The sequence below is a fragment of the Heterodontus francisci genome, chromosome 16 (genome assembly GCF_036365525.1).
Source record: "Heterodontus francisci isolate sHetFra1 chromosome 16, sHetFra1.hap1, whole genome shotgun sequence".
Lineage (NCBI taxonomy): Eukaryota > Metazoa > Chordata > Chondrichthyes > Heterodontiformes > Heterodontidae > Heterodontus > Heterodontus francisci.
This window is the reverse complement of record NC_090386.1, coordinates 38,948,237-38,960,807: the sequence shown is the minus strand read 5'-3', so window position 1 is coordinate 38,960,807 and position 12,571 is coordinate 38,948,237. Positions and strand designations below refer to the sequence as shown.

The 12,571-nt window shown below is 41.2% G+C and overlaps 1 protein-coding gene across 1 annotated transcript in view; it reads right to left on the bottom strand.

The window, feature by feature from the left end:
• LOC137378262 (ankyrin repeat domain-containing protein SOWAHA-like) overlaps nucleotides 1-12,332 on the bottom strand; it is a 104,473-nt gene extending 92,141 nt beyond the window's left edge. Inside the window, exon 1 of the mRNA XM_068048503.1 lies at nucleotides 12,094-12,332. Coding sequence (XP_067904604.1) covers nucleotides 12,094-12,235 — 142 coding nt within the window. The 5' untranslated portion in view covers nucleotides 12,236-12,332. The remainder of the gene's footprint in view (nucleotides 1-12,093) is intronic.
• Between the last annotated feature and the right edge of the window lie 239 nt (nucleotides 12,333-12,571).

The window sequence follows — 12,571 nt, the reverse complement described above, 5'->3', positions numbered from 1 at the left end:
GCAAATCATTGACTTGGTTAAAAATTGGTTGAGTGGCTGGATATAGAGAGTAGGGAAAATGAGCAGGTACTCTAATTGGCAGGATGTGACTGGTGGCATCCCACAGGAAGCTCTGTTGGGACTTGAACTATTCACTGCATTTATTAATGACTTAGATGTGAGCCACATATCCAAGTTTGCCGATGACACAAAGATAGGTAGTATTGTAAACAATATAGATCAGTGCTGTCAAATATCACATGTGGCGAATCAGCCAGAGACATGTGGTGAATTGATGCTATTCATTTTTAGTCACACAATACTGAGTTGTGTTAAAGTTGCAGCGGCGGGTAGGAGTCTGGCTGTCACTCTCTAGACCACTATTGGCCGTCTGTCCCGAACTGAGCAAGGAAGCATCAACCATGCTGCTGTCAGACACCAGAACACCAAAGATCGGTCAGATTGCAACTATTAATCAGAATATAGTTCAGATGTCGGGTTTCTGGTGACCCAGAAGCTGAAGGGCTACTTGTTCAATGAAACAAGAAAAACAGTCCGCCGTTTGTTACCTTCTCTGTTCCTGTTCGCTCTGGGTGCCTCTAATGACGACACATTAAGATCTGTGGGACCAGTCTGTGAAGCGCTGTGGAAGCAGAGCGGCCTTTGGAAGGACAGCGGTCTGATTGCTCTCAATTTCCTTGGGGAATCTAGTGACACAGGATGTTAACTGAACAATTTGGATTTGTTTCGCTGGTAGTTGGTGATTTTCACATAACAATTAAGGTGCATGAGCGATGGACAGGGCTGCATGGCAGCCAATGAGGGTTGAAATGTGCAAATTTTGGCAAACTGGGAAGTGCAGTAACATCCAAATGTGTTCAGCCTTCATCTTAAAAGATCTGTTCAAACGAGCGATTGAATGGAATAGGAAGCTACTGGCGCAAAAGGAGAGAATATAGGAGATTGGCCATGAGCCAAAGTTCTATTAAACGTCCGGATGCTATGAGCGGAAATGGCAGGTGACAGCATAGCAAGGCACGAGTCAGAGTGCAGAAACCAATACGTACAGATTGTTGATTCTTTTCCCATCCTGAGTCTCCACATATATCAATTCTGATAGAGACAGTTTACTCTTGAATTTAAAAAAAAAAATAAACTGGAGCTTGCTGTCAGAAACAAAACACTTCAGTTAACAGATTGTCAACACCCTTTGAGAGCGTATATAGCAGGCTTGCTTTGCAGAACAGTTGGATTGCAAAACCCTTTTTGAAGCTATTCTCCTTGATCTAGCAGTGAGTGTATCGGTCTTGATTGCTGATGGTTTAAAACCTCAAACCTATTGCAAAATAATTGTGCACTTGCTTTATTAACAGTGCATATATTTCGTATCATATGGTGAATATGATGACCTGATCGCCACATCAAAACCCTATCAGACAACATGGCGTAAACAGAAGCATGAAATTACCAAGATATTAACAGATGAAGTGAATGGGCAAAACTGTGGCAAATGGATTTCAATGTAAGCTAGTGTAAGGTACTTTGGACCAGAAAGGAATAGATCAGAGTACTTTCTAAATAGTGAAAAACTAGAAGCAGTGGAGGTCCAGAGAAGCTTATGGGTCCATGTACTTAGATCATTAAAATATCATGAACAGATCCAGAAAATAATCAGAATGGTTAATGGAATGCTGGCCTTTAAATCAAAAAGACTACAATGCAAGGGGGTAGATATCACGCTGCAGTTATATAAAGTCCTGGTGAGACTACACCTGGAGTACTGTCAGCAATTATGAACACCATACCTTAAGAAGGATCCATTGGCCTTGGAGGGATTACAGCATAGGTTTACAAGAATGGTACCTGGACTCCAAGGGTTAAATTATGAGGAAAGATTACACAAACTAGGTCTGCATCCCTGGAATGTAAAAGACTAATGGGTGATTATAGCGGTTGTCAAAGTTTGTTTTAATTTATTCATGGTACATGGGCATCACTGATACCCTTTAAAAGGTGGAAACTATCCACCACCTTCAACATTCACTCCCTTCAACACTGGCCCACAGTGTGTATCATCTACAAGATACACTGCAGAAACTCACCTAGGTTCTTTCGACAGCACCTTCCGAACCTGCCACCTCTACCACCAGAAGGACAAGGGCAGCAGATGTACAGGAACACCACCTGCAAGTTCCCGTACAAGTCACATGCCATCCTGACTTGGAACTATATTGCTGCTCCTTCACTGTTGCTGGGTCAAAATCCTGGAACTTCCTTCCTAACAGCACTATTGGTGTGCCTACACCTCAAGGACTGCAGCAGTTCAAGAAGGCAGCTCACCACCTCCTTCTCAAGGGCAATTAGGATTGAGTAATAAATACTGGCCTAGCCAGCAACACCCACATCCCATGAATGAATAAAAAAAAACTGGTCGCGCATTAGAGAGAAACTATTTCTGATGGTTGGAGAATCTAGGACTAGAGGACATAGCCTTAAAAATTAGAGCCAGGCCTTTCAGGAGTAAAGTTAGGAAATGCTTTTACAAAGGGTGGTAGAAGGCTGGAGCTCTATTCCGCAAATCGCAGTTGATACTGAGACAATGGCTAATTTTAAATCTGAGATTGACTTGTTTCTGTTAACTAAACGTATTAAGGAAAATGAGGCAAAGTTGGGTATATACAGTTATCTCACAGATCATGCATGAGCTCATGGAATGCTGGAAGAGGTTTGAGGGGCTAAATGGCCTACTCCTGTTCCTACCAAACTGGATTGGAGCAAAAGCACAGTCTGGGGCATAATCGGAGTGCTACAACACCATCAAAGCATGGTGTCACCTGGTGGGTTAACACCCAAGTCATTTCCTCACAAAAAGTCTACAGTTTCTGTGTTATCAAAGAGAATCTCCATAAGAGGAAAGTGAGCTAAAGAAACAGAAAGCATGTGATCTAATGTTGTGCATGCAGACTTAGTAGTTGTTTCAATGATGGTTTTACTAGTAGTCAAAGAACAAGTTGCCTATCTGCCCTTTAGGCTAGGAAGTGCTGCACTGGGGAAGGGCAAAGCACTGATATTTTGCACTGAACTAAATCTTGATAAGTAACCACAATCTAAAGTTGATTCAAAAAAGGTAAACTCTAATTATGTGCATTTTCTGCGGCAGCATTCAAGAGCTTTGCACAGCAGCATATGCTCATTCACATTTTTGCCAATTCTTTTGGTCATTTATCTGCCTTTGATAATATTGGCATGAAAACCTCTACAATATAAGAATGTGTCAGAGAGAGGTCCTTAAAATAATGAAGATTACTGAAGTATGTAAAGGTCACAGGAGTACTAATCACTGCATGCGTAACTTCTCAGTAAATTTGTATGTGCAAAGAAACTTGGCTCAACTGATGAGCCATACGAAACACTAATTTTGTCCAGTGTTAGATAAACTAAAGCAATCGCAATAATGCGGTTTATTCCAAAATATTTCTAGTTGCTGCACTCAACTTATTAACTGAGAAATATGCCATAGTAAATGCTGATGGGAAACAGCAGGCTCTTTACAGTCACATCTTCAAGAGTGTTACAGCAATGTTAGGGTGAGATAAGAGGAATACAATAAATTTTGAAAAAAGAAACAGATTGCAGGGCTCTCCCAGTAGATTGTAATACTATGCCAGACTGTACAAAGTTAGGCTCAGTTCCCAGTCTTGAGCTGATTTAGATATTTAACTGGGGCAGCAGCTGGAGTGCTTTAACAATCCCAAGCTAGAGAGGGATACAAAAAAAGAAAATTAAACTGTGTTTTAGGAATGCAGATTCTTAAAATTAGCGAATGCTATCTGATTAGACAATTAGACAACATTTTTTGATGACGTTTAATGTTTCAAAAACATACATCATGTGGCTGGAGAGATAACTGACAATTTGAACTACATCCACCATTCCCCCACTGCCTCTCACCACCACCCAGCAAACCCAACCCAGATGAAGGTTTCACTTCAATCAAAAGATCTCACTGCCACTTTAGAAGTATAGTCATAAAACATGCTTGCACTATCAAGCAATTGTACTGCGCAGTAGCATAAAGAATGCACATATACAGCTATATAACTACCACACATGCCATTGATGTTTTAATACAATCACGGATTTGTGATTAAGATTATGTCAATATTGAAGCTTTTTAATCAACGTTTTTAGATTCTTCTAGCAGATGGAGTCATTATCCTTCTTAAAGAAATCTAAATCAATTTCCACATGGTGTTGCGCATGGATAGTGAGAGGTCCAGAACAGGTTGTGATGTTTAAGTGCTAAACCTGACCTATTCTTTAAGGCCATTGCTCAAATATTTATGTGCAGAAGTGATTTTAGATGGTAAAGCCAAATAATTGTACCTGCTTATGAACTCCTGAGGTCAATAAGAAATCAGTTGTACCTGCTTGTAAATTTCTGGCTCCACATCAGAAGAATCCATCATGCAAAGACTGATTTTCATATTCTTTGATGAGAAAGGTAAAAAAAAAATGTGCAATGTGTGCCATCTGGTGTTGACAATCTGGCGTGATAATGACATGACTTACCCAACTTTATTTAGCTGATGTCCTGTGGTGTTGCTGAGTGAGTCAGGGCTTTTATAATAGGGGTTCTAGGTCAAGTAGCAGTTAATGATTTATCAGCACTAGGATGGTCCTGGGATCTGGAATTAGGGCCAAGCTTGGCTAGTACTAGGATAATGTTTCAGTCTATCAGTACTCTAGAGCAGAACCAAATGTCAAGTATCACTGCAAAGGGGGCTCCAGAGACAAGGAGCACTGTGCAGGGAGGTTCTGGGGGCACTAAAGCAAAACCTGAAATCAGAGATAACTGGGAGAGGAAACCCAAATCCCAGGGTCTGAAAGGATCAGGGCTGTCATAGAATCAGGAAGTGCTTGAATGGCAATCCCAGTCCGGATGATGTGAAAGGGTTCTGGGATTGGGAGAGTGCAGTCCTGGAGAAGGAGCCCAGGAATATTGGGTGGGGTAGTTGGGGGTCAGCTCTGTGCAGCAATACACAGGTCAGTTTCTGGCAGCCTTAAGCGAGGGGCACAAGTGACTGAAAATGACTCATGGCTCCTTTAGGGCTATTAGGTGTACACAATTGCATTCCTACCTTTGAGGCTCCTCTCCCAACACATCTGCAGCCTCTTAGGGCGATCAAGCACCCCCTCACTTTTCCTGTTGTCAGCTATTTTCTACCTTTAAGTTCTTGACAGAAAGCACCACATCAACTTTTAGATGCTAAAATTCTTGGGCTGGATATGGGGTCGGAGGGGTGCACAGGCAGGCGGTAGGGTGTTGCAGCAGATAAGCAATACAAAAGATGACAACTTCTTGGAGTGGACAAGAATTTGGAGCAGAACCTGGATACTCTGGGTTTCTGCTCCATTTACATCATGGCCCCAATTCAAATCGGGAAGGGAGGGCACACTTCCCCCATTTCCACAGCCTTAGCTCTCATTCCTTGGCTACCTTAGGAATTCCAGCCAACATGCAACGGTTAGGCCCAGCAGAAACCACACTGAGAACAGACATCAGTTTCGTAAAGTGTCTTAAAAATGTCCCAAACATCTAAGGGAGGCAAGGTTCCGATCCCAGAGGGAGTTGAGTACCCTATAGTACCAAAAGTTTAATACTGTGAAATAAAATTCATTTCAAATCAACTCATCAGCCCATGAACAGCCTCTTGCTCTCCCATTGGAATCACCCTGGAGCTGTGATTTTCTGCCATTTCATTGGGATGGGTACCTGTCTTACATGCTTGTTCGTGCCAATTATTCAAATGAACCCATCCCTGCAATTTGTGGCCAGCCATTACATGTGCACTGCAGGGACTCCAGAATTTCAAACCCAGTTTTCAATAAACAAACAAGTGCTTCAAAGTTCATTTTTGAACAGCTTCCAAATGTGGTACTTTTTCTCTGCAAAAGACAAAGATTTTATTTAGAGCCAAAAATAACGAAGAATGCACTTGCTGTGATTGACATGAGGAATAGCCAATCAGAAGCAGGCCATTCGGCTCATCAGATTCATGCCAGCTCTCTGTGTACACAAGAAATAGCAGCAGGAGTAGACCATATGGCCCACTGAGCCTGCTCCGCCATTCAATACGAACATGTCTGATCTCAGGCTTCAATTCCACTTTCCCGCCCTCTCGCCATATCCTTTGATTCCCTGAGAAACCAAAAATTTGTCTATCCTATCCTTAAATGTACTCAACGATGGAGCATCCTCTGGGGTAGAGAATTCCAAAGATTCACAACCCTTTGAATGAAGTAATTTCTCCTCATCTCAGTCCTGAATGATCAGCCCCTTAAAAAAAAAGTTGGCAGATGGAGTTTAATGTAGGAAAATGAGAGGTCAGTCACCTTGGTAAGAAGAATCAAAAGGCAGACTATTATTTAAATGGAGAAAGACTCCAGAAAAAGTGCAGCAGAGAGGGATCTGGGTGTTCTTGTGCATGAAACACAAAAAGTAAGCATGCAGGTGCAACAAGTAATTAAGAAGGCAAATGGAATTTTGGCCTTTATTGCTAGGGGGTTGGAGTTTAAAAATAGGGAAGTCTTGTTATAACTGTACAGGGTGTTAATGAGGCCGCACCTGGAGTACTGTGTACAGTTTTGGTCCCCGTATTTAAGAAAGGATATATTGGGATTGGAGGCAGTTCAAAAGAGATTCACTAGGCTGATTCCTAGGATGAAGGGGTTGACTTATCAAGAACTGCTAAACTTGTTAGGCCTTTATTCATTAGAGTTTAGAAGAATGAGGGGTGATCTAATTGAAACGTACAAGATTCTGAGGGGGCTTGACAGGGTAGATGTTGAGAAGATGTTTCCACTAGTAGGGGAGTCTCGAACGACGAGACAGTTACCTAGTAAGGGGACACTCATTTAAAACTGAGATGCAAAGGAATTTATTCTCTCAGAGGGTAGTGAATGTCTGGAATTCTCTACCCCAGAGAGTTGTGGAGGCTAGATCACTGAAAGTATTTAAAGAGGAGGTAAGATAGATTTTTGAAATATCGGGCAGTTGAGAGCTATAAGGAGCTGGCACGAAACGGGAGTTAAAGCAGATCAGCCATGACCTTACTGAATGGCGGGGCAGGCTTGAAGGGCCGAATGGCCTACTCCTGCTCCTATTTCTTATGTTCTTAGCCTGCGACTGTGTCCCTGTGTTTTAGATTCCCCAACCAGCGGAACCAATCTCAGTGTCTACCCTATCTAGCCCCTTTAGAATGCTTTTTGTTTCAATGAGATTGCCTCTCATTCTTCTAAACTTCAAAGAATATAGGCCCACTTTGCCCAGCCTCTCATCATAGGACAACCCCCTCTTCCCAGGGACCAATTTAGTGAACCATTGCTGTACCACCTCCAACGCAAGTATATCCTTTCTTAAATGTGGAGACCAAACCTGCACAGAGTATTCCAGATGTGGTCTCACCAAACCCTGTACAAATGTAGCAAGGATTCCTTATTCCGGAAATCTAATCCCCTTGCAATAAAGGCCAGCATGTCATTTGCCTTCCTAATTGCTTGCTATACCTACATGCTAACTTTCTGCATTCCTTGTGCAAGCACACCCAAATGTCTTTGAACATCAACACTTACAAGTTTCACACTTTTTAAAAATATTCTGCTTTTCTATTCTTATGACCAAAGTGCATAACTTCACACTTACCTACATTAGACTCTATCTGCCATCTTGTTGCCCACTCACTTAATCTGTCTATATCTCTTTGCAGCCTTTATGTTCTCACCACAGTTTAACTTTCCACCTAGCTTTGTGTCATCACAAAACTTAGATACATTACTCTCTGTCTGTTCATCTAAGTCATTAATACAGTTTGTAAATAGCTGAGACCCCAGCACTGATCCTTGCAGCACACCACTATTCACTGCCTACCAACTTGAAAATGCCCGTTTATGCCCATCAGTTGCCTCCTGTCCATTAACCAATCCTTTATCCATGCTAATATATTACCCCCAACTCCATGAGCACTAATCTTGCCTCCTGAATGCCTTTTGGAAATCCAGGTATACTACATCTACTGGTTCTCCTTTATCTACCCTACTAGTTACATCTTCAAAAGCTCTAATAAATTTGTCAAACAGGATTTCCCTCTAGTAAAATCATGTTGATTTGTTAGAATCATACTGTGCTTTTCTAACTGCATTGTTAAGACTTCCTTAATAATAGATTCCAGCATTTTCCCCAACAACTGGCGTTAGGCTAAATGGCCTGCAGTTCCCGGTTTTCTATCTCACTCCTTTTTTGAAAAGTGGTGCAACATGTGCCAACTTCCAATCTATTGGGACTGTTCCCGAATCCACGTCAGTTTAGAAAATCAGCTAGCACATCCACTATCTCTTTTAGAAGCCTAGGGTGTAGGCCATCAGGTCCCAGGGATTTGTCAGATTTTAGTCCCTTTGGTTTCTCCAATATGTTTTCTCTGCTGATATTAATTTCCTTCATTTCCTCACCCTTTTTAGCCCTAGGTTACCGTCTATTGCTGGTATGAAATTTGTGTCTTCTACTGTGAAGACAGACAAAATATTTGTTCAATGCCTCTGCCATTTCCTCATTCCCCATGATAATTTCTCCTGTCTCTGCTTCTAAACAACTAACGTTAACTTTAGCTACTCTCTTCCTTTTTATATATCTATAAAAGCTCTTATAATCTGCTTTTATATTACTGGCTCGTTTACTCTCATCCTATTTTTTCCTTTTTAAATAAACATTTTGCTGGTTTCTAAAACACTCCCAATCCTCAGACTTGCTTCTCTTTTTTGCAACATTGTAAGCCTCTTCTTTTAATCGAATACTATCCTTAACTTCTTGAATGAGCCAAGGATGGGTTTTTCTTGCTGAGTTTTTGTTTTTTCAATGGAATGTATTTTTGTTGACCTTTTTGAATTGTTTCTTTAAAGGTTTCCCACTGTTCATTTACCGCCTTCCTTTTGATCTATTTACCCAATTTACCTTAGTCAGTTCTCCCCTCATACCTACATAATACACTTTAAGTTTAAGGTTCTTCTTTATGATTGGAGTATGTCACTTTCAAATTCAATATGGAATTCAATGGTATTATGATCACTATTTCCCAGTGGATCTTTTACAGTAAGATTACTAATTAACAATACTAGATCTAAGCCAGCTTTATACCTAGTCAGTTCCACAATGTATTGTTCCAAGAAACTGTCCCGAAAACATTCTACAACCTTATCTTCCAGACCGCTCTTGTCAATTTAATTTTCCTAGTCTATAAGAAGATTAAATCCCTCCCACAATTATTGCATTTGTTACAAGCTCCAATAATTTCTTGTTTAATGCCCTGTCCAGTGGTATAACTATCATTAGGGGCCCTATAAACTACTCCCAATGGTGTTTTCTGATTCTTGCTATTCCTAATTTCCACTTCATGATCTTCCGAGGCCAAATCCTTTCTCACTAATGTAGTGTAGCAATTCAGTCAGTCCCATTCCCCAGCTCTATCCCCATAGCCCTGCCAAGTTTATTTCCCTCAAGTGCCCATCCAATTTCCTTTTGAAATCACTGATTGTCTCCACTTCCACCATCCTCTCAGGCAATGAGTTCCAGGTTTAGATTGCTGCTGTTGTTGTTTACTGCAGTACAGCACTGAGGTAGTACTGCACTGTCAGAGGTGCCGTCTTTTGGATGAGACATTAAACTGAGGCCCCATCTGCCTGCTCAGATGGATGTAAACGATCCTATGGCAATATTTCAAAGAAGAGCAAGCAAGTTACTCCAGGGTCCTGGCCAATATTTATCCCTCAATCAACATTACAAAAATATTATCTGGTCATTATCACATTGATGTTTGTGGGAGCTTGCTGTGTTCAAATTGACTACCGTATTTCCTACGTTACACAGTGGCTACACTTCAAAAGTACTTCATTGGATGTAAAGCACTTTGAGAAGTCCAGTGGTTGTGAAAAGCGCTACATAAATGCAAGTCTTTATTCCTTTTTAGATAGGTTTAAGACATCAAAAAACAAACCACACTGAAATGCAAATCATACTGCATACACTCAGAATTCAAATGTTTGGTAACTACCTTTACCTGCTCTGGAGAAAACATCCAGCTGAAGCTCAGGCTCGAGTCCTGCTGAGGCTGCGAAGTTGAAACTTTATTGAAGGTATTAAAGGACACGAGATGATTCAGTAGTTAAATTTTATCATGTCATGAAATGCTATCTTTAGATGTTTATATTTTGGGCATTAGAAATTATAGTTGTAGAGAGAAAAGAAATTCAGTTTAAATTTTTCAATTTGCTCACCACCTCCTTTCTGATAGTTAAGTTCTCTTGACTAATCATTGAGGAAAGGCTGTGTTCCTAAGCCTTTAGTGGTTTCACATCGGTAGTTTTCCAGCCATCCAGCCATTTTTGATTCATACATTCCCTACCCCTTCAGTTATGATTTGGTGCTGTTTTACTTTTGGACAATCAAACTGTGACAGGAAAATGTGGTGTTACAGGAAAGAAGCACAAACAAACACAAAACAATTGCAAATAGATCATAAAGTATGATGAAAGCGTATTTCATTGTCCCAAAAAAAAATCTATACAGCTATCTTGCACAAGTATAAGTAAACTTTCACTGGTCAGAATGATGTGATGGCTTATCTCTCCATCTCAACTAGCTTCATCATTCTGGGTCAACTTCCTAATGTTACAATGCATTACACAGTCATTGTTTCAAATTACATTCACTATCTTACCAGCATAGCAATCTCTTTTACTTTAATATCCAAAACCCATAAGATTCTCACTACTTTCCATCATCTTCATAAAAGTAATAAGTTCCAGATCTTCAATGAGGCTTAACAGGTGTTAAACTCTCATGCTCTCCCTATCATACCACCCTATCATATGCAAAAACTGTGGATTGATGTTCAGGTCAGCACTGCACAACTCTCTGCTCTGAGGATGATACTAATCCACACCACCTACATAAATAGCAAATAATAAACTATGTAACAAAAATATTTAAAAATGTAAGTTCCTGACCTGACAGTTTGTGCTACAAATCATATAATGTTATAATGTACCCAGTATGTTTTTGGTACATCACTCCTAGAGTTTCCTTTTCTAAATACTAATGTCTACACTACAAATAAATCCAGGAATCAAACACTTCTGAGAAAAGGTTTACCTGGAATAGCAAGGGCAGGAAGGCCAATAGTACCATATTTCAGAGTTAGAAACATTGTTTGCTGAAACCCAGTCTAGCTAATTCCATGGAAAGCAATGAGTCTTGATATAAACACTTGACTACAAAGGTGGGTATAGCTATGCTTTCTCTTTTTAAAACAGCCATATCGATAAAGGCCACATTTTGATCAGAGTGAAAACATGAAACTCGGCAGATATGGAAATACATAGTTGATTTACGTAATGCCATCTCTGATTAAATCTCAAAAGAATTGATCTTGTAATGTAATCCCACACTTTATAACTAACATGCCAAGTGACAAATTATAGGGATGGGGTTTAAGCCATTATTATTCACCTTCCTGCCAATGATCTTAAATCAGTGTCCGCTGGTTCTTGACACTTCTGCCAATGGTAAGATTTTGTGCCCATCTACTCGGTCCAGAGCCCTCATGATTTGGAGGCACTATTCATCCAGTAACCGCCCTCCCTCTCCAAAGAGCCAAGTCCAATATTGCAGATACTCAAGCCAAGATTGTATGTCTCAAGGGTGCAGTGTCTTGGACAATGCTCACTGGACCGCTTCAGGAACCTTAAGATCTCATAACCATTCAACAAACCAGACCCTTCCACCCATCTGGAGCACTTACAAACCTGCATTGTTTCCATCCTTTAATTCACCTCGATGCCCCATCCCAGGGGTAAACCTATCCACCCCAAAACCTATCCACCCCAAAACCTCCCCCTCCCATTGTTTACAACCCCATCACACCCGCACGCCCCGGCAATGATTGACAGGCAGGTTGACCATTCACATAGCCAGAAGCGTAAACATGCGCAACATCAGTGATGCCGCGAGCCAACCAGGTGTGAGGTGCGGGTGTCCAGTGGTCGGTCACTTCACTCCCTCACCTTTCAGTTGCGGCTCCGGGGCGTTGATGAATTTTTTAAACCTCTCCACCAGCTCCTTGTTTTTCACTCGGCCGCCCTTCTTTGTTATGAAGTCGATCAGAGCATCTTCTCGCAGCTCCTCGCCAGCCCCGCATTCCGCCATGGCTATGTACGCAGTAAGTAGGCGTTTGGCAGCCTGTGAAATAACGGATTCAACACCTAACCCCAGCGCGCGGCACCCGCGTCCTACTTCAAATTGCAGCTGGCTAATTCAGGCGATTTGTGCGCATGCGCAGCGTATGGCCCCACCTTCCCAAATGCGCCTGTGCAAGAGCCAGTCCAAACTCCCCGCTCCCAATTCCATTTGGTAATCCTTAGCAATAACATGGTTAAATTAAAGATAACCTACATTAAGTCCAGAAGATCAGTGCACAGCATAACAAAGCAGAAACATTTTTTAAACTGTGTCATGTTAGATAGAATATGCAGCACAGAAGCA